Source organism: Protopterus annectens, chromosome 3.part0 (genome assembly GCF_019279795.1).
Source record: "Protopterus annectens isolate FY-2018-M chromosome 3.part0, PAN1.0, whole genome shotgun sequence".
NCBI classification, from domain to species: domain Eukaryota; kingdom Metazoa; phylum Chordata; order Ceratodontiformes; family Protopteridae; genus Protopterus; species Protopterus annectens.
In genome coordinates this window covers 1,847,371,571-1,847,394,859 of record NC_056731.1, presented here as the reverse complement: position 1 = coordinate 1,847,394,859, position 23,289 = coordinate 1,847,371,571, and the positions used below count along the sequence as shown (strand labels likewise).

Sequence of the window (23,289 nt, the reverse complement as noted above, 5' to 3'; positions counted from 1 at the left end):
AGTACATTTTTTGCAAATTGCTAAGTATACTACCCCTTTTGACTCACAGTTGAAGCACCCCTTCCCATGCAACCATATGTCCCTACATTCCAAGTGTATTTTCTCACAATTTATGACCATTTCGCATTGTTTGCATTTACCACAACTATATGTTCCTAACTTACCAGAATTTATTCCATCACCTGTCCATATGTTTGTATTTTTCCCCGTTTCTAGTATATTTTTTATGTTTTGGGAATTCTTATAGACCACTTTTGGGTTGGATTCTAACAAGCCTCTCAAATCTGTGAAGCCCTTGAATCTCCCCCATTCTTGTATAAACAGTGTTTTCACTTTCTTGTTTAATTCATTATACTCCAAAACTAATGAGTGTTCATAATTATCATATTGCTCTTTCATGTTCCCTTCTTGCTCATTGACGGTCTCCTTTATGCCCATTATGGGTTTAAATCTTCCTTTCCTTCCATTTGTTACTTCTTTTCTCAACTTGCTGATAAATTCTTTAGGGTAACCTCTATCAGTGAACATCCCTTCTAATTTATCACATTCTTTCTCGTATTCCTTGTCGCTTGTTGTCATTCTTGACCCTCTAATAAACTGGCCCTTAACCAGATTTCTTTTGCAATGTATCGGATGCTCACTATCAAAGTGAAGAAAAGAATTCACATATGTGATTTTTCTGTGCACTTTTGTCTCAAAGGAGTCAAGTGTTTTTGATATTTCCACATCCAAATAAGCAATCTTGTCATACGAAAGGTCATGTGTGAATTTTAAGAAGTTGGTTGTATTGCCTAAATAATTAAGAAATTCATTTAGCTTATCTATACTTCCTGTCCAAAATATTATTATATCGTCCAGGAACCTTTTGTATAGTTTGCAATACTCTATATACTTTGAAGAAAAGACATACTTGTCCTCCCAATTGGCTAGGACAAGGTTGGCAAAAGTAGGTGCACAGGCTGCTCCCATTGCCACTCCTTTTGTTTGTTGGAATAACTCTCCCTTATGGATGAAGAAATTGTTCTTTAAAACTAGATCCATCAGCCCTGTGCATGCTACTTTTTCCTCAAATCTCAAGTTCTTGTCCCAAAATATTTCTTCCTCAAACATACACATGCCTTCGTCATATGGTATTGAGCCAAATAGGTCTACTACGTCCACTGTTACAAATAAAATTTCTTTGTCAAATAACTCGGGATCTAATACTCTTAACAAATCCCAGGAGTCACGTAATATAGCTTTTTTGTTCTTCCAAATATGTTTAGTTTTGACATCAACAAACTTGGCCATTGCCGTAGTTTTGGATCCCTCTGCTGCCACTATAGGCCTAAAAGGGGGGTCTTCACTTTGCTTGTGAATCTTCGGTATGCCAAAGATTACCGGTATTCCTGGTTTGTCTGTTTTTAAATAAGACCACATTTTCATATCCAAAACATTTTCCGTTTTCATATCTGTTAATGCCATATCTATCTTCTTGTATGCTAAATCAATCTCCTTACGTGTAACCACTTTGTATTTTGTTTTGTCACTAAGAATGTCATTCATTTTGCCCTCATATTGTGTGGTCTCCATTATGACTATTCCTCCGCCTTTATCAGGCTTCATGACTCTAATCCCTTTGTTGTTTTTCAGCTCTTCCAAGTATTTCTTTTCAGTTTTTCCTAAGTTGTTAACATACTTAACCCTCTTATCCAATTTTTTGATACCCTCTTCCATGATGATTTCAAAATTTTTAAGTTGGGCATGTATTGGTGGATTGAAAATGGATTTGTTTTTTAAAATTCTTTGTTCTTCAGTTACTTGTATTGTTTTTCTATCTATACCATATTTTTCATTATTATATAACAATTCTAAATTCATTTTCCTTAAGAATAGTTTCATGTCCAATATAGTTTGTACCCTGTCCCCTCTTTTTGTTGGAATAAATTTAAACCCTTTTTCCATTAATGAAAAATGTTCCTCAGATAACTGTAGGTCACTAAAATTATAAATTGTAAAGGCATTTAAGGTAAACTTGTTACCATCTTGTTCTATCTGTCTGTTTCCTTCCATCATATGAGGTGGGGTTTCTATCTCCTGTAATACCCCCTTCCTCTTTGCCCCCCCTCCCTTGAAAATCCCAATAATTCCTTTCTTTTGGAGTTTCTTCATTTCGTGGTATTTCTAAGGGTGGGAATTCTATATCATAATCATAGTTGTTATTCTCAGTTTCAAAAACTTCTCTTTCATAGTCTCTATTACTATTTCTATTCCTATTTCTACTTGCCCATTTGTTTCTGTTGTTGTTCTGCTGTAAGGGAACTGTTTTGCTTGTTGGGTTGGGATAACTAGTATTGTTCTTATACTCCAAAATATCTCTTCTTAATTTATTCGACTTCCTTTCCACAAGTTCATTGCATTTTTGTTCTATTTCTCCTTTTATACTGAAATATTTTTGTTTCTCCTCTTTAGTATCAAAAAGGAGATCACCCTTAATTTGTATGTCTAGTTCATCTATTTGTTCCTTTATCTCCACTAGATTCCTTTCATTCTCTTCTATTATGCATCCAACAATTTCCATTCCACATTTATTAAAAACTTTCACTAAATCTCTATGAAAAACAGACCCTAACTGTACATTGTTGGGATATTTCCATGTGCGTAATCCCTTGGGTACAATGCCACGATGTAAACATTCATTCAAGTATCCATTTTCTATTGTAATGGCTTTATATTTATACAATAGTTTTGAAAACCTATCCATTTTTTTCTTTAAGGTTTCAATAGTAACTGTCCGTTTACTGTAAAAGTAATTTCTGTCATTAAATATAAAACCATAAGGCTCCTTGAGCCATTTATTCATCTCCGATGTATTGGAAATGAAAAAAGTACCTTTTTGTGACCGTTCTTTCGGTTCACTATTAGAAATAACACTGCCGTCCAAGTCGTCGTCTTCTGCGTCCTGGAAAATGATAGGCGTTGCTGCAGGGTTAAAGGATGCACCTTTCGGCTCAATTCCGCTTTCCTTACTTCGCTCCCCCTCCAGACAGTATCTTTTTCTTTTCGTTTGTGTCTGGCGGGTCCTCTCCTCCTCAAAGCCTTTGCCTACTTCCTGACGCTGTGTGCGCTCGACTATTGCCTCACAAAGAGGCGTCAATAAGTCCACCAACGCTGTAAGCTGTCCTATCAACCTTCTTGCCTGGCTGCCGTCATCATTGCCAGGCTGTGTCTCCTTCTCCTTCTCCATACCGCTGATGTGACCAGAAAAAGTTCAAAACACGGTCAGCTTCCTTCTCTGTTACCAAACAAACGTGTAAAAATAGAAGCCAAAACAGGATTAGGATTGGAACCACTCGTACTACTTGGATGTCGGTATTAACGCTTTATTAAAACATACGTTTTCGTCCCACAATAGACTTCATCAGATAAAAACCATTACAACCATTTCTCCCTTTCTATATGTAATTTAAAATTTCAGGAACCAACCAGATCTCACTTCCAATTAAATTATTAACTAATCAAGATTATTTTAAAGTAAAAACACAATATATATTACACTTGTAAATATGTGTATTAAAAATCTAAAAACACAATCCATTTATTAAATACTGACCCTTTTTTCTTTTGTAACAAAAGTATGTTTTCTCTTTCATTTGTAAAGTTCTTTCAATAATATTTGTTCATGAAATTGTTGGATGCTATATGTTTATTTATATAGGTGAATGTTCTTGTGTATTCTTTCCTACGTTGTAACGCCATCTTGTGGCTAAATGTTTTTATGTTCTTTTCTTACTTAGCTATGGCTGCTTTCAACTTTAATAAGGGTAGTATAGAGATGTATTCATTCAAGCCAGGAAATCTGTTGGCTTCCAAAGCCACTTGCCACCATAGCTCTCTATATCCTATGCTCTCTTCCCATGGCCCCCCTCTTATATCACTTTTTACTTGGTCCAGAACAAAGAATGCATAGTCATTATCTTTACATGTTGTTGTGTGTCTATATAGTGCATTAGTGTCCTTCCCTTTCCTAATGTCGTAGGTATGTTCATAGATCCTCTTTTTCAGGGATCTCTCGGTCTTACCTACGTAGTAGGAAGGACATTTTTTGCAAATTGCTAAGTATACTACCCCTTTTGACTCACAGTTGAAGTACCCCTTCCCATGCAACCATATGTCCCTACATTCCAAGTGTATTTTCTCACAATTTATGACCATTTCGCATTGTTTGCATTTACCACAACTATATGTTCCTAACTTACCAGAATTTATTCCATCACCTGTCCATATATTTGTATTTTTCCCCGTTTCTAGTATATTTTTTATGTTTTGGGAATTCTTATAGACCACTTTTGGGTTGGATTCTAACAAGCCCCTCAAATCTGTGAAGCCCTTGAATCTCCCCCATTCTTTTTGGACAAGAACTTGAGATTTGAGGAAAAAGTAGCGTGCACAGGGCTGATGGATCTAGTTTTAAAGAACAATTTCTTCATCCATAAGGGAGAGTTATTCCAACAAACAAAAGGAGTGGCAATGGGAGCAGCCTGTGCACCTACTTTTGCCAACCTTGTCCTAGCCAATTGGGAGGACAAGTATGTCTTTTCTTCAAAGTATATAGAGTATTGCAAACTATACAAAAGGTTCCTGGACGATATAATAATATTTTGGACAGGAAGTATAGATAAGCTAAATGAATTTCTTAATTATTTAGGCAATACAACCAACTTCTTAAAATTCACACATGACCTTTCGTATGACAAGATTGCTTATTTGGATGTGGAAATATCAAAAACACTTGACTCCTTTGAGACAAAAGTGCACAGAAAAATCACATATGTGAATTCTTTTCTTCACTTTGATAGTGAGCATCCGATACATTGCAAAAGAAATCTGGTTAAGGGCCAGTTTATTAGAGGGTCAAGAATGACAACAAGCGACAAGGAATACGAGAAAGAATGTGATAAATTAGAAGGGATGTTCACTGATAGAGGTTACCCTAAGGAATTTATCAGCAAGTTGAGAAAAGAAGTAACAAATGGAAGGAAAGGAAGATTTAAACCCATAATGGGCATAAAGGAGACCGTCAATGAGCAAGAAGGGAACATGAAAGAGCAATATGATAATTATGAACACTCATTAGTTTTGGAGTATAATGAATTAAACAAGAAAGTGAAAACACTGTTTATACAAGAATGGGGGAGATTCAAGGGCTGTACAGATTTGAGGGGCTTGTTAGAATCCAACCCAAAAGTGGTCTATAAGAATTCCCAAAACATAAAAAATATACTAGAAACGGGGAAAAATACAAATATATGGACAGGTGATGGAATAAATTCTGGTAAGTTAGGAACATATAGTTGTGGTAAATGCAAACAATGCGAAATGGTCATAAATTGTGAGAAAATACACTTGGAATGTAGGGACATATGGTTGCATGGGAAGGGGTACTTCAACTGTGAGTCAAAAGGGGTAGTATACTTAGCAATTTGCAAAAAATGTCCTTCCTACTACGTAGGTAAGACCGAGAGATCCCTGAAAAAGAGGATCTATGAACATACCTACGACATTAGGAAAGGGAAGGACACTAATGCACTATATAGACACACAACAACATGTAAAGATAATGACTATGCATTCTTTGTTCTGGACCAAGTAAAAAGTGATATAAGAGGGGGGCCATGGAAAGAGAGCATAGGATATAGAGAGCTATGGTGGCAAGTGGCTTTGGAAGCCAACAGATTTCCTGGCTTGAATGAATACATCTCTATACTACCCTTATTAAAGTTGAAAGCAGCCATAGCTAAGTAAGAAAAGAACATAAAAACATTTAGCCACAAGATGGCGTTACAACGTAGGAAAGAATACACAAGAACATTCACCTATATAAATAAACATATAGCATCCAACAATTTCATGAACAAATATTATTGAAAGAACTTTACAAATGAAAGAGAAAACATACTTTTGTTACAAAAGAACAAAGGGTCAGTATTTAATAAATGGATTGTGTTTTTAGATTTTTAATACACATATTTACAAGTGTAATATATATTGTGTTTTTACTTTAAAATAATCTTGATTAGTTAATAATTTAATTGGAAGTGAGATCTGGTTGGTTCCTGAAATTTTAAATTACATATAGAAAGGGAGAAATGGTTGTAATGGTTTTTATCTGATGAAGTCTATTGTGGGACGAAAACGTATGTTTTAATAAAGCGTTAATACCGACATCCAAGTAGTACGAGTAATTCTAATAGTGTTGTAATCTCCACCTCTGGGGATCCATCCACTCCTGCTGAAATGCTGCTTCCCTTTTCTAAAGGTCTCTCTTCCAGTTATTTTGTATCTTTTACAATATTCACTACTTCAAATACAGTTGGTTTGGACTTTAATTTCCATATTCTATTAATTGCTTTTTTGACAGCCAACATAATCAAACTTAACAAAGCCTTACTATATCTAAACAATTCAGAATGTTTCCGTTCCATAAGTAGGGATTACATTTGGTCTCCCTAAACTTTCCAAAAACCCTAATAAGCTCTAGTTTTTGCCTGATGGTGGTTGCACAGGTTTATGAATTGAACCATTAGCACAGTTTCCTGATGTGAAATTGATGGATATTTTGACTGAGTAAAGTTTACTTGTTAAGGATTTGAGGCATATTTTATTAAATACTGGCATATTTTAAAACAGAAAGTAATACTGGGAAATTATTTACAGTAAATATTGTATCTTTGTATACCTGTAGCATGCAAGATATGGCTATTGATATTTTATGAGATTATACTTAAACGGTTTTACAGATTTGATTAATGTTGGCACGTTATGCACTATATTAAAACTGGTTTTATTATTTTTGTTTGTTTAAAGGCAAGTATTTCAAGCAGATAAAAGTTCCTATTGGGGCAGCTCTGGCCCCTCTGTTGATAACTTGGTCGTATTTGGTCCTGGAATGGTGGGAGCGAGGTGAAATATTGTATAAGAATGAGGTGTTTAAACATATGTTCATGTACAAAAGATACACAGATGATCTATTTTTAATCTGGTCAAGAAAACAAATACAGTTTGAAATGTTCATTTCCAATGTGAGAAGTAGTACCGGTTTCTTGACTTTTACAGGAGGTAAGTTGAAAGATGGTATAATATTTAGATGTGTGGAGATACACTATGATTTTAATAAGGACAGGTTTACATCAGATATTAGAAAAGATAAGCACGTTAACGTTTTCCTTGCTGCCAGATGTCATCTGTACTTTATGACCTTAAATTAATGAAAAGTCAGATATTATGGTTGTCACAATGGACTGTGGATAATGAAATATTTTTAAGCAAGATTAGGAAAGTTGGTAATGTGCTTTTCGTTAGGGAATATTCTGTCCATTTTTGCACAGTATATTGATCAAATTACATAAAAAGAAAATGATAATTATCCAGCCTGTTTAGGTATTATTCAAAGAAAATACTTCTTATTGGAAAAAGGGTTGTAAATTTCAAGAATGCCTTTGTTACAGTTCCACCCGTAGACTGTTGTAAAACAGTGAACTGTCCCATATTATTGGTAATACTCTAGTTTTCATTCATAAAAAGTAAGCATTTTAAGCAGTTATTTGAGATCAGAGGGTATAAGCATATCCTCAAATAAGCTGTTTGGTATTTACTCTTGTGGCTTGTGTTCATCATTTAGGTTCAGCATATAAACGCTTGATGTTGGCACATGTGAGTAAGACAATAACCTGTCTAATGGCATAAAGAAATAAAGCCATGACTACAGCCCAGTTGACTAAGCTTCATTTATTTTATTTTATTTTATTTTACATTTGTTAACCGGGGGTGTCTGACTGAGCCGAAAAGGCCCTTTTTCAGCAGAGGCCCGGGGAGAAAAGCTCCACAAAGAAAAATTATAGACACATTTAGTTATTTAGACATAATCAGTATACACACAAATTACAAGAGACATGTTTTTACAGTGGCATGCGGCACAAACAGTTACAGTGGAGAGAACAATCAAAAAAGATATTAATTTTAAAAATAAAGGTAAGTAATAGATTTGTGGTGTACAGCTGAACTTTGGAATGTAGGTGGAATACATACATAGTACACAGGTACAGTACATACATTGTAGATTAGCCAGTGTTTGTGAGTAAGATTGAAAAACTATTATAAATTGCTCTAGATTTAGTATGCATATGTTATCCGCTTATTTAGCATCTTGAATGACTGAGAGAGTGGCAGGGGAGGATGAGTGTTAGAGTTCCGAGTTGGGTGGCCAGACCCATGGGCATTTATGGTGGAGGCTGGGTAGAGCACATGGTAAGCATTCCTAAAGAGGTGTTAAAGGGTGGAAACATGACAGAGCTGCTGCAGAGGTGGAGCAATATGGTGCACGCCTCCATTTCACACCTGCCCCAAGCATACCATGGGTCTGCAAAGGGACAGGGAAAACGGGTAGATTATAAGCAGAAAAGCACAGTTGTGCCTAGTCACGATTGGCCCTGGCATACTGAATTAACTCTGAGGGGGCAAAGAAGACAGCTGGTACACCTGATGTAGACAGGTACTGAGGTGCCAGGCCAATAACATGAAGGATGGTGCAAGAAAAAAAATATGAGTAAGAACATGAATGCTGACGATCATTATAACTGCAACTCATCTGGGGTAGTATATTTAACAATTTGCACAACTTATGACTAATTTTACGTTAAAAAATCAACAGAAAGCTGGCAATTTGGACATATGACCACTGTTATTCTACTAGAAGGAAAAGTGGAAGTAAAGCCTTTATATGGGTATAGTTTACAGTACAGAAGTTTTAAACATTTTTTATTTGGAACATTAGAACAGGTTTGGATGAACCACAAAGGTGGCGATTACAGATTTAAAGTATGAATTATAAAATGCAAGAGAGATAGAGATTGTCTAGCTGTGTTCTTACATTCCATGACCTTTCTGAAGAATAGTTTATCTGAAAACATTGGATGCTTGACTGACTAGCTTATCTTTTTTTTAACTTCATCTCATTTGTTCTTTTGTAAAACTTTTTCATCATTTTTTCATTTAGACAGTTAAATCAGTTTCCTTAAACAAACAAATATATAACTGCAAAAGGAAATATACATTTTTTCTTAATGTACTATGCAGCCACAGACTGCATCTGTTTTGACTTTTTTAATTTCTCCAAGTCTTTTGGGTTTCTAATACCATAACTGGAGTGGACCCCATTCCTAAGTCAAAGTACGATTGAAGTTCATGAAATTAGTAGTGTTTCGATCTTTGATGTCAGCCAGAAGTTTAAAATGCGTGTGAGAAACCAATAAAAACAAACGGAGCAGATGACAGTAGAAAAAACAATTTACTCTTAGCGCTTTCGGTAAAATCAATGCTTCACCTTCTTCAGATAAAAAATAAGTAAATTAAGAACATTTAAATAGTCTTCCACATAACAAGTATTGATTAACAATTAACAAGGCATCCAATTACCTAAGTTCAGCTGCTAAACAAACATAAAAATTAAAGGTACAATCCAGATACACACATTGTGCAAAGCCTAGTAGTAAAAAACTAGCAGTAAAAACCTTTTCGAAGAGCTTTAACTCACATCTCAAAATGGCTTTTTACAATCAAACGTGTAAAAATTAAGAAAAAAAGACATATATTAAAAATAAATATATGTAAAGTTATGTGTTCAGATTCACTCTAAAAAGGAGAGTAATGTAAATACATTTGGTATACAATAAGTAAAAAAATAGAGAAGAAAACAGGAAATGCAGTGGTGTAAGGAGGATTTGGTCATTAAGACCAGGGGGTATATAGGCTTTGGCAAAACACATACTCGAGCACTCAGATCACTGTTTTAAATTTGTAGTGTTGCATTGCAGACGTCCTGATCTAAGAGGTGGCCCTTGGCAACTTCTTTTGGAAACAGACGAGCTAGACTGGCAGATCAGGACAACTGCCTATGTACCCCCTGGTCTTAATGAACAAATATCAATTAAATGTGTACTCAAATTATTATCTTTGAGACACTGAAAGGTTTAAATATTTTCCTCTTTGTTTTCTTCTCTATTTTTTACTTATTTTATACCAAATGTATTTACATTACTCTCCTTTTTAGAGTGAATCTGAACACATAACTTTGCATACATTTATTTTTAATATATGTCTTTTGTTTTTTCTTAATTTTTACACATGTTTGATTGTAAAAAGCCATTTTGAGATGTGAGTTAAAGCTCTTCGAAAAGGTTTTTACTACTAGTTTTTTACTACTAGGCTTTACACAATGTGTGTATCTGGATTGTACCTTTAATTTTTATGTTTGTTTAGCAGCTGAACTTAGGTAATTGGATGCCTTGTTAATTGTTAATCAATAATTGTTATGTGGAAGACTATTTAAATGTTCTTAATTGACTTATTTTTTTATCTGAAGAAGGTGAAGCATTGGTTTTACCGAAAGAGCTAAGAGTAAATTGTTTTTTCTACTGTCATCTGCTCCGTTTGTTTTTATTGGTTTCTCACACGCTTTTTAAAGTTCTAAGTTTGCTTTAGTATTTGATGTGAGAGTGTTCAATCTCGCTGTTTGTTCTTACACCTGGGTTCGGAGCCGATCCTCGGCTCCGTGTCGGTCGCATGGCAAAGCTCTGCATCGAGAAGAAGCTTGAGACCAACCTAACTCCCACAATCCCCCTCTGCCTTTACCTCAGATCTAGTTTGCCACTGCAACGTTCGCATCATTTTGATGAGCTCGGACCACCTCAAAGCTAAGATTATTTAATTCTCTTATTACTTGTATTATTTTTGGTATAAAACTCTTTTAAAGTTGATTGTGTGTGTGTATGAGTAGTGTATCGAGGGTTTCTCGGTTCCGTATATAATTTTTATATACTTCTTTGAGTTATTCCCTCGGGGCCTACCCCACCCTTTTACTTTTACTGGAGTTGACTATTGGATGTGACTTTATTAACAGGATTTGACCATTTTTACTGGATTTGACAACTTTTACTGGATTGGACATTTAGTACTAGCTATTTCTCTGTTTTCTGAGTTGAATTTGTAAACATGTCAGAAAAAGCTAAATCAGGCTTCAAACGGTGCCAATGTGGACAGAAGATGTCTGTCACAGACAATCATAGTTCCTGCATCTACTGTCTTGGCCCTCTCCACCTGCAAGAAGACTGCTCCATCTGTCATTCTTTCAGTGGAAGGGTCATGACAGATAGGCGCAGGAAGCTTATGGATAGGGGTCTTTTGAAGCCTGCTTTCCAAGAGGCTCTGGATGCATTGGACCAGGCATCTAAATCCTCGAAGGAGTCGAAGACGTCGGAGCCCAAGTCATCGGCTCCGAGCTCTTCATTCAAAGTTCGATCACCGGTTCCACAGACTTCGGGGCCGAGTGTTGAACTGTTGTCAGTTACCGAGCCTCGAGTCTTGGAACCGGTGACGGAGCTTCCTCCGCCTGCACTTTTGAGGTCGGCTCCGTCTTCGATTCCTTTGATGCGTTCTTCCAGGCCCCTCTCCGACACCGATGTAGACCGCGTGGTGCAGAAATTGATGGAGAATACGGCCTTGTCTAAACTCATCTCTGTCTTCTCCCAGTTGGTGTCAAGACTCGAAGGCCTTCCCTTATCTCCACCTGTTCCTCCTCCGAGGCCTATCCAGTCTTCAGAGCCGGGAGAGGCTGATCTGTTGATTGTGGAGCCCTCGGTACTGGATCTGTCTTTTTCTCGGTCGGTACCGTTCACCTCGACTCCGTCGGACCCAGTACCGGAGTCTCGGAGCCGAAGATACGTCCTTGGGTCCGGGACTGAGAGTCGGACCGATGTTTCGGTTCCGACGCTCCCTCTCGGGGCTTCGGCTGGGATCGACTCGGCTCCGTCCTCGGGGTCGATACCTTCGGTGCCTGTCTCGGGGATTCCTCCGACTTCTTCGGAACCGGGGGATACCTCGACTCGGGACCCGGGGGCCTTCGAACTCATGAGGAAGGTGTTGTCTGTTCAGACAACCACTTCAGCAGAAATGGCTTCTCCTTCCCCTAAAGATCCGTTATCCTCCTCTGCACCCACGGCTACGTCTAAGCGTCGAGCACCAGTGTCTCAGTCACCCCTAGAGGGTGCCCCCTCTTCCTCGGAGGCTTCTTCGGATGCCCCCCCCCGAGGAAGTTCTGAGGAAAAGACTGTGTAAGAGGAGACACTTAGATTCTCCACAAGAATCATTGACATCGGACACTGACTTGGATGAGTCAGAAGGGTCCCCAAAATCACCCTCAGAGGATGTCACCTTTTCTGACATCCTGGAGATCCTAAAACAGAGAGGTGATTAGCAAGCCCTTCCCCCTTCTGAGGATGAGTCAGTCTTGCTGAAGGCATTCGATGCTTGCCCTTCCTCCTCCTGGGTCACTCCGCCCTTCGATGAGTTGATGGAACTGATTGCTCGAAGGGCGTGGGAGGCACCTGACACGGTGGAGCCAGTCCCTAGAAAGCCTAACAAATATATTACTGCCCCCCAAGATAAGGCTTATCTGAAAAAGGGAGTACCAGTGGACGCTATGGTGGTGGCAGCTGCCGCGAAAAAGGAGATGTCTGAATCTTCCTCATCTGTCCATCCTCCTAACAGAGATTCTAGGACTATGGACCGGTATGGGAAGCGCATTTTTAGTTCAGCGGCTTTTTCTATGCGATCCCTGAACTATTTGACCCACTTCACACGGCTACAGAGGGATCTAATCAAAGAGTTGGGAGATACCCTCCAGGGTACTACAGATGCTGCCGTCTCGGAAAAGGTTACAGCACATCTCAATACCCTTACATCTATTGCAGACTCGTCCATGAGGCTGATCTCATACGCAGCCGAAGGATCGAGTAGGGCAGCGGCTTCAGCGATTGCTCTTCTTAGACAATCCTGGATGCTCTTATGTTCATTTGCGGAAGCCTTCAAGTCTTCTTTTACTAACGCCCCGTTTGATGGTGCCACTTTCTTTGGCCCCAAAGTAAAGGAGACCCTTACCCGGTGTGAGCAAGAGGGAAAGACTCTGTCTGCTGTCGGAGTCCGTTTTTCCACCCCATCCAGACCGTACCCCAAAGGGCAACGTGGTGGAAAAATGTGGTTTCGAAAACCCCAAGGTTCTTTCCCAGGCACACAGGGTGATGCCCCCGCTAGAGGAAGAGGAGGGGGCAGAGGTGGAAGACGTCACCCTGGCGGCAGAGGGGGTCCGCAGAACCAAGGTGACAGGGATACACTCCCCGGGAAACCTTTCCAGCACTCCTGAGAGGAGGCCCGACTGTCCTGCTCTGGAGGCAGTCGGGGGTCGCTTAGCTTTATACCCTCAGGCCTGGCAAAATCTTACATCAGACAATTGGGTAAAAAGCATTGTTACCAGAGGCTACAGAATTCCCTTCCTTTTTCCCCCAATTCCACAGAAAAGACTTCCAGATGTTCCGCCCCATCTGAGAGGTCCTGCAGCTATAGAAATTTCAAAGCTGCTAGAAAAAAGAGTCATCCAACCAGTCCCAGCGGACCAAAGAGGATTCGGAACTTACTCAAGGTTCTTTTTAGTTCCAAAAAAGACAGGGGACTGGAGGCCAATTCTGGACCTAAGCAAACTCAATGCCTTCATCAAGAAGGAAAAGTTCCGGATGGTCACGCTTCAGTCGATCCTTCCATTTCTACAGAAGGACAACTGGATGTGCTCAATAGATCTGAAGGACGCATACTACCACATCAAAATGGCCAGGGCGTCCAGGGATCACTTGCGCTTCCGGCTGGGAGCCAGTCATTATCAGTTTCGAGCCCTGCCCTTTGGTCTGACCTCAGCCCCCAGGGTCTTCACTAAATGTATGGCAGTGGTAGCGTCTCACTTGAGACGCCTGGGATTCCAGGTGTTTCCGTATCTGGACGACTGGCTCCTTTCTGCCACCACCGAGCGTCGACTGATTCAGGCCAGGGATTACACGCTACAACTTTGTGTACATCTCGGGATTTCCATAAATTTCGAAAAATCTTTACTACAGCCATCACAGCATATCTCATTCATAGGAGCAGAATTGGATACGCTGTTTAATTCTAAGGCTTCCTCCAGAAAGGATAAACTCCCTACGAAACCATATATATCTTCTTCTATCATCCAGAAAATCCCCAGCGAAGCTAGTTCTGAAGGTTTTGGGGCTCATGGCAGCTTCTCTCATTGCGATACCCTTGGGAAGACTGCACATGAGAGTTCATCAATGGCTACTGTTTGCACAATGGTCATTCCAAAAGCTACCCCTGACACACAAAATTCTCATCACAAACATATGCAAATCACACCTAGCTTGGTGGCTACGAACTTGCAATCTTTCCAGCGGAAGACCATTTGTGCTGTCCTCGCCGACAGCAACGGTGACCACGGACACTTCCCTGATAGGGTGGGGGGGCATCTTTCAGGGACAGACAGTCCAAGGTGAATGGACCAATTTGGAATACAATCTGCACATCAATGTTCTAGAGTTGAGGGCAGTGTTTCTAGCGTTGCAACACTTTGCTCCCCTTCTTCCTCTAGGGACAATTGCAGTTCAGACGGACAACATGTCCATAGTCTGGTACATAAACAAGCAAGGGGGAACCAAGTCGTATCAACTATGCAGAGAGGCCATGAGAATCTGGCATTGGGCGGAGTCCACAGGTCGTTTTCTGATAGCAACGCACATCCCGGGGTTATCCAACGTCATAGCGGACAGGTTGAGCAGAGCCATCCTGTTACCTCATGAGTGGTCCCTCAAACAGTCAGTTGCGAAGGAAATATTTTGCAAGTGGGGTCAGCCTTCCTGCGATCTGTTTGCGTCTCCAATGAACGCCAAATGCAGGAGCTATTTTGCCCTATTACCCCCTCCAGGTGAAGTCCCCAGGGACGCTCTGGTTCACGATTGGCCCCCGGGTCTCCTGTACGCTTTTCCTCCTGTTCCCCTGATTTCAAAATTTCTACAGAAAGCCAGCAACCTGCAAAGGACAATTATCCTCATTGCCCCATTCTGGCCTCGTCAAATCTGGTTTCCCCTCTCTTCTGGCACACCAAATGCGGGAACACTGGATCCTGGACCCAGAGCCGGATCTACTGACCCATTCGTCAGGGGCTCTCCACCCGTCGCTTCTCTCCCTCAGACTAGCAGCTTGGCTGCTCCGCTTCCCTTCTTAGCCAGGTCTGACCTTCTATCCCCAGCAGTTCAAAATATCCTGGTGGCTTCTCATAAAGCTTCCACTACAAAGATCTACACTAGTAAATGGAAGCGTTTTGTGCACTGGGCAACTACACAACAATTGGATCCTGTAATAGCTCCTTTGAATAAGGTCTTGGAGTTTTTAACCGAACTGTTCCACCAAGGGGCTTCTCCTGCCACTTTGAGGGTGCAATTAGCTGCCATATCGAACTTTCATGTGGGGGAAAGTGGGGCTCCTATTATGGCTCACAGACTTTGTAAGGCCTTTCTAAAAGGATCTTTCCATATTAGACCACCAGTTAGAAGTCCTACTTCACCTTGGAACTTGAACCTTCTCTTGTCACAGCTGATGCTACCACCCTTTGAACCAGCCTCTTCCTGTCCTTTGAAGTTTTTGTCATGGAAGACCCTTTTTCTGGTGGCTATCACATCGGCCAGGTGGGTATCGGAGCTTCAAGCTCTTTCTGTTAAACATCCTTATTTGATCTTTCACCCTGATAGAGTATCTCTTCGCACTAATCCATCCTTTCTTCCCAAAGTTTGCTCAGTTAATAATATTAATCAGTCCATTGAACTCCCCACCTTTTTCAAGAACCATTCTAATAAGTTGGAATGTATGTTACACAAGTTAGATGTTCATAGACAACTCAGATTTTACTTGGAGAGAACAAAGGATCACAGGAAAACAGACCAGCTCTTTGTAGCCTTCTCAGACAGCAAGAAAGGTATGGCAGTTACAAACCGAACCCTGTCCAAATGGCTTTCTGATTGCATTATTTTTGTTTATAATGCCTCTGAACAAACTTTACCTGTCAAGCCCAAAGGGCACTCTACAAGATCGGTATCTACATCCCTGGCTCATGCAGCCCGCCTGCCGTTAGACACTATTTGTGCGGCTGCCACTTGGTCTAAACCACATACATTCATTTCTCATTACAAGGTAGACAGAATTTCTAGGGACAGGGCAACCTTTGGTTCCACTGTGCTCAGGAACGTTCTCCCCTGAGTTCCTCAGGAACATGGAGCTAGGGACACTACCCAGGTGTAAGAACAAATGGCGAGATTGAACACTCTCACATATAGAAGTTATGCCCTTACCATAACGTTCCATGTGGAGTGTTCATCTCGCCTTTGTTCTTACATTCCCACCCTCCCACCCTCAGGAAGAACATCCAGTTTAGGTGCCTGGTTTGTTTCTCCTGCTTCTGCCTTGAGCAGTTGTTATGGCTATGTATTTTAGCTATGTTTATTCTTGTTTGGCATGAATGTGTTTTGCTCTCTTCTGTTACTGTTGGTTTGCTTGCAAACTAGATCTGAGGTAAAGGCAGAGGGGGATTGTGGGAGTTAGGTTGGTCTCGAGCTTCTTCTCGATGCAGAGCTTTGCCATGCGGCCGACACGGAGCCGAGGATCGGCTCCGAACCCAGGTGTAAGAACAAAGGCGAGATGAACACTCCACATGGAACGTTATGGTAAGGACATAACTTCTATTTTTGTTTGTGGTTTTATGTCAGCCAGAAGTGCTCTTCGCAGCACCCGCAATGTGCCTAGTAATGACTCCTTTTACAATTCGTATGGGGTTACATGTATTAGTAGCATATCTAAATACGATTTTAGATTCTTTTTTATAATACCTGTTGCTCCTACTGCTATTGAAACTGTCTGAGTATCTTTCTCCCACATTGCTCTCATTTCTGCCTGCAAATCCTGATATCTTATGACTTTGTGTCTCTCTGTATGGAAGACAGTGTAGTCACTGGGTGTGGTGATTTCAGTAACCAATGCTAGTTTGTCTTCTTTTCATGGACCGCTATATCCATTTTTCTAGCATCTGTCTTTTGAACTGTTGGTAATGGGTGATCCCATGTGATGTAGACTTCATCATTTTCTACAATGCTTTGTGGCTCATGTTTCCAGTGTTTTTCAGCCACTTCAGTACCATTATGTTTGCACAATCCCCAGTCTTGCCACATTATTATGCCTTTCGGTATGCAGTCCTTTTGCCATTAGTATGTCACAACCAGCAACAAGGTGTGCAATTGTTTCCAGTTCTGTTTTACAGAGCCTACATTTGTCTGTTTCTTCCACATGTTCAATGGACCTTGTAAACTAACATGTACATAGTCCACTATCTTGGGCCGCCAGTGTTAACCTTTCATCTCTTCGTTTGAATTTGTCTGTCCTTAACTATTCCTGCGTTTGAGCCTGATCAACATGAGGTTCTTCCAGAATTTTTCTATACTTGCAACTATATTTATGCATTTTCCACATTTCTTGCCTCCTTGTTTGTTTTTTGGTACATGCAGTTACCGCCTGATTTCTATCTACTTCTAGTTTGATTTTCATTCCAGCTTGACACCAGTATGCTTCTGCTAGACTAAGCAGAATAGTCGGCTTAGATTTATTCTCTTCGTGTTTCAAAACTATATTGAGCTAGCTGATTGGTCTTCAGGATAATGGATGGAGGGTATCCAAGACCTTTACAGCAGAAGAAATTTACAGTTACAGGTGAGACCTTGCTATTTCTTGACTTTCTGATTGAGTACCTCTCATGGAAGTCAGTTGCATCAGTTCTGCAGGTGTCAGTAGCAGCCACCCTCCTCCCTTCACACTCAAACCCGTTCCTGTCAACACTATAAAAAAAAACCTCCTTAAATTAAAACTATGCTCAAATGCCCCAGAGAACCTACCTCCTAACTTCCTCAAATTGTCTGCAGATGGCATAGCTGTGCCCTTATGTATTCGAATTAATCGATCCATCTAGGAATCCTACATACCCCTTCTCTGGAAAAAAGCCTTTATCATTCCTTTACAGAAAGGGGGCAACAACACCAACATCTCCATCTTCTGCCCCATAGCTATCCTCTCCTTATCTCTAAAATTCTTGAAAAATGCATTCATCACCAACTATTACCTTCCCTATTAGACAATCATCTACTGTCTCCAACACAACATGGCTTTAAATCCTGCCATAGTGCCACCACTGCCCTCCTTTCCTTCCTTGATAATATCAACCATGCTCGTGACTCTGGTAATATCTTATCTACCATCCTCCTTGATCTATCCAAGGTCTTTGATACCATTTCCCTTAGCCTTCTCCTGTCCAAGCTCTCTCAACTTAAACTTTCTTCCTCCTTCATTAACTAGTTTATATCACAAACAGGGAACAGGCCATCAAGTGGAAAAACTGTACTTCCTCCTACCTCAACACTCAGACAGGTGTCCCCCAAGGGTCTATTCTAAGTCCTTTACTATTCAACGTCTTCATTAACGACTTTCAGCAATGTATCCCAAACAATAAACCTGTGCAATATGCCGATGATTCTACCAACATCTGTTCCGCTGAATCTCTTTCCAAACTTATACATATAACCCAGGCCACCTTTCATAGCACTGAGACATGGATGTTAAATAATCACCTAGCTCTCAATGCATCTAAAACCAAACTTATGATCTTCACCCCATCCAAAAATATCAAAATAGACAAGAATTCCTTCTCTGTCATAAGACAAAACTTAACTCCTATCGAAATAGTCCCCCACACTTAGCTTCTAGGCGTCTTTATTGATGAACATCTAATGTTTGACATTCACCTTCAAACTAACATCAAGAAAACTCCCCAGTAGCTCGGAATGATTTATCACCACAATCGCTACCGTACCTCTACAGCAAAGCTTATCCTGTATACCACCTACCTTCTTCCATCTCTCATGTACGGGGTACCCTCTCTACCACCTACCTTCTTCCCTCTCTCATGTATGGGGGCCCCCCTTACTAATCTTCAAACCAACCTAAAGTCCAAACTGGCAGCCTGTTGTAATAAAATCTCCAAGTTTGCCACCAGATCCAAATCCTCCTTACACCGCTGCATTTCCTTATGTTGCTTGAACTGGCTGGAACTACCAAACTACTTCCTTTGTATCCAGCTCTCCACTGCCCATAAACTTATTATCAATCTTTCCCAATGCCCTTCTCTCACCTCTGTACTAACTTTGCATCTTCCTCACCAATCTGTCAGGTCCAGTTACCAAAATCTCCTCAAAATCCATAAACCTCAACGTTCTCCTGGGCAATTTCTACTTTCTTTTTCTCTATCATGAAAATGGAATGCACTTCCCCCACACATCCGAACCACTCAGAACCACTCCACCGTTAAGGCCTTACTCCAGTCATACCTCACCTCTACTTGGGAATGCTCCTGCTCTCACCCCTCCTAACCCCCACCCACCTGGTCCAATTTCATTCAGCCTTTCTGTCCCAAAATTCTAAACATCTCCAACCTTGTTCTTTTCCTTCACCTACAATTACTAACTCCCTTTCCCATCTTAATGGCATAGTCTCTGGCATTCCACCCATTCAGAATGCCTTTCATTTCCTGTTGGTGCTGGACCTGGCATCAGGGCACACCATATAAATCCCTTTGCTTCTTCCACCTCTACACCTCTATCCCTTCTTCAAGCCTGTAAGCTGTACATAATTTGTATTGCACAATACTATGTACTAACACTTGCTATTTTTTACTATTGCATTAATTTTTGAGTTAATTGTATTGTATTGTTTTGTAAATGTGGTTGATTTTATTACTGAATGTATGTACTCGGATTTTTTCTCCCCAGGCCTCCATTGAAAAAGGGCTCTTTTAGCCTAATGGACTTTCCCGGTTAACAAACTACAAATAAATAAATAAGTACAATTTGCTTTCTCATCATTCTGTCATCATGGCTGAGTAGTAATTGTCCGTTCAGCATTAGGTCTAATTGCACTGTTTATGACTTGAGTTTAGAAGCAAACTTGGAGAGTTACAGTATTAACTTGCGTAAAAATGGTAGAGTATTCAGTGAACTGCTTACCTTCTTTCCATACTGGGATGAATATAGTGTTACAGTTTTGGTATTTTTTTTCCTCTTAACAGCTAAGCGGGTTGATATTGTCCAGGGTTTGGAGAACACAGAAGTCATGGAAGGTGGAGAGGCCTTGTTTGAATGTTACTTATCCAGACCAGAAAGCTATGATTATAAGTGGCTTATTGATGGAGAGCCTGCAGTTCCATCTGAGAATGTTGAGACAGTTTTATTTGAAAATGGGCGAAGGCATCTGCTCCTCCTGAAGAATCTCACAGTACAGGATAGCTGTAGGGTGACATTCATGACCGCCACTGGTTTGACATCTGCCTTCTTGACTGTCAAACGTAAGTACTAATATTGCATTATTATTATTATTGTTGTTTTTGTTGTTGCTGTTATTATTATTATTATCACCATCATGGCCTTTGTGTGTGTGTGTGTGTGTGTGTGTGTGTGTGTGTGTGTGTGTGTGTGTGTGTGTGTGGTGAGCCACCCTTGCCTTATGCAGCAGTGTTGTTCAACTTCTGTGTTCATTCTGTATTGGGTTACAAACATACTGATGTCCGGTGTCTTAAAATAATAATAAAGCTCAGGTTATCTTAATCCAAAATGGGTATTTTGCAATGCAATTTATTTTCTAAATCACCGTTCATTTACAACTTGCTCATTTCAGGTTATTTGTTAAGAATGAAAAATTAACAAATAATTGTGACTGCCTGCTAAAGTAGGGTCTTTTGTTATTCAGTCATGCATTTCTATAAGATGATGCCATTGTTGTACTTTCAAGTCTTTCTACATTACAGGTTTCTTTCTTTTAGAACCAGCATCTTTTCAAATTGATCTGCTTTTTCAATGGAACAAGATGTCTTTTAGTGGGGGAAAAGCCATCAAAATTGGAATGGCGGAGTCTGGTTGTGGAGTCTTGTGTTTGTAGTTATCTAAGAAGAAAAAAACATTTCTCAAGTCTGTCCTGAAAATTGCTTTCCTTCTTCCCTTGTTTTCATTTTCTGTTTTACTCTTCAACAAACCTCTGCATATACACCAAAGGCCCCATCCTTTTCTGGTCTTGTGTACATACCAGTGCACTTGGTTTATATTCTTAGAGTGCGTCTACATGCTTAATAATCATTGTAACTCTTAAGTGGAGATCTTCAATTAGTCTGTTTTTTTTTTGGCTGAGGTACAAACTTAGGAACTAGTCACAGTACTCCAGATATAATCTTGTCGCTGCTACTTACGTAAGGATGGCATCACTACTATATATGAAGGGGGAGCCAGTTAATTACAGCAGTACTTCCATGTATCTCTTGAAAAAGGCAGTTGTGCCGAAGGAGTATTACCTATTTATAAAATTAAAAAAAGAAGTCTGTAGGCTAGCAGAGTTGGTGGTCAATATGAAATTGCTGTTAGTGTGAAGAATTAAAAGTAATTGTGGAACCACCTAAAACTTCTAGTCATAAATTTACATTATGGAGGATGTAAGGTGTTTCACAAACTGAGTTGTATTATTTCATGCAATGATCTTTAGCTAAAAATTATTTGACTATTTCTTAATAATTTTTCTGTATCTCTAAGAGCCTCCACTGCATGTGGAGTTCCATTTCCATATGTAGTCACTTAGGACTTTGCTTTTTAGATGTAGCTACTATATCCTTAGTAATTAATTTCTAAGTTCCTCTCACTGTAACCCTTAATTAAGCTCCCTTAGCCTCAACTCAGTTCATCCTCTTTTGAAAACCTTATCCATCCATGCACAACCTATTTTTTCCCATTTTTTTCATGTTTCACTTCAGCAGTGACAATCATCTAGAGCCATTGTTCACAGCTAGGCAAACTTCATCTCTCAAAAAATGTAATATCATGATGTGAAGTTGTTAAATCTCGCTGTTTATTCTCACTGATGGGTTCGGAGCGACACGGCCGATAGCAAGCTCAAGGTTTGCCAGTAGCTCAAGACCATGCCCCTTATCCCACAATGCACTGCTGGAATTACCTCAGATCTAGTTTGCCACGACAAGAGAGATCTCGGTGATCCAGCTAGCTCGGACCATTTTAGAAAAAAATTAACAGCAAGTCTATAAAACGTTTTCTTTTTGTTTAAAAAATATATTGTGTGTTAGTACTATTATATTTACTGTATAGTTAAATACTTAGAAAGTATAAATAGTTTAAAAGTTAGGGCTTTGTTGGCTTCTTAGTTTGTGTGGGCCTTTAGCCCCTTTTTTTTCTCTACTTAATCCTTATAATAGTCTGGCTTTTTCTGTGGGCCTCTTAGCCCTATATTTGTATCTATATTTGTATATATATAATACTGTTATAGATAGTGCCCGGATTGGGCTTAGTTGTTTGTGGATCTAATTTACTGTTTTTTCCTTTAAAAATGTCGGATGATAAGGAGAAATCCCATCCCAAATCAGGATTCAAAAAATGCCCAGATTGTGGGCAGAAAATGTCCGTCACTGACGGAAACATTCAATGTGTCTACTGTCTGGGGGCTAAACACCTCCAAGACTCTTGTAGCATTTGCCACTCCTTTTCTTCAAGAGTCCTCTTGGAGAGAAGGAGGAAACTTATAGACAGGGGATTGCTACAGCAATCTTTTTCGGAAGTTTTGAGTAGCCATGAGGGTGCTAGTACATCCTCAAAATCCAAGTCTTCAGATAAGGTCTCAAAAAAGGCTAAGGTTTCAGAAGGAGGGTCATTGGTTCCACAGTCATTGGAACTGAGTGTACCTTTGATTTGGAGCCAGCTCTCAGTATTGGAGCCGGTCTCTGAAGTTCCTTCTTCACCTCTGCTACAGTGAGCACCTTCGGTACATTCAGCTAAATCTTCAGTCAGCCTTTCAGATTTGGACATTGATCAGCTAGTGCAGAAGCTTTTACAGGCACCAGGACTTGCCAAATTGTTGTCGGCCCGACCAGCTCGTCGGTACCGAAGACCATGGAACCGGATTTGTCTACTCCTCCTCCGAGCCGTACTGGACTCTCGGAGCTGAAGGAAATTGAACCGATGGTGGTCGAACCCTTGGAGCCAATACCCGCACAAGTGTTATCGGCTCCATCTACTCGGATGTCCTCGGCGCCGACCAAAGGCTCTAAAAGCTGACACTCTCCCGTCGGGTCCGGGGAGGATAGTCGCACCGACTTGTCATTGCCGACTCTTCCTCTCTGGGCTTCGGCTCGGATGAGCTTGGCTCCTACCTTGGGCTCGGAGCCCAGGGTTTCAGTGCGGGAGGATCAGACGGTACTCTCGGGTCAGTCCACTCTTTCTCATTGGAGCCATGGTGCCT

General features: G+C 40.2%; 1 protein-coding gene across 1 annotated transcript in view; it reads left to right on the top strand.

The window, feature by feature from the left end:
* Nucleotides 1–23,289, top strand: part of OBSCN (obscurin, cytoskeletal calmodulin and titin-interacting RhoGEF) — a 4,979,884-nt gene that overhangs the window by 4,086,026 nt on the left and 870,569 nt on the right. Inside the window, exon 65 of the mRNA XM_044066040.1 lies at nt 20,069–20,344. Coding sequence (XP_043921975.1) covers nt 20,069–20,344 — 276 coding nt within the window. The remainder of the gene's footprint in view (nt 1–20,068; nt 20,345–23,289) is intronic.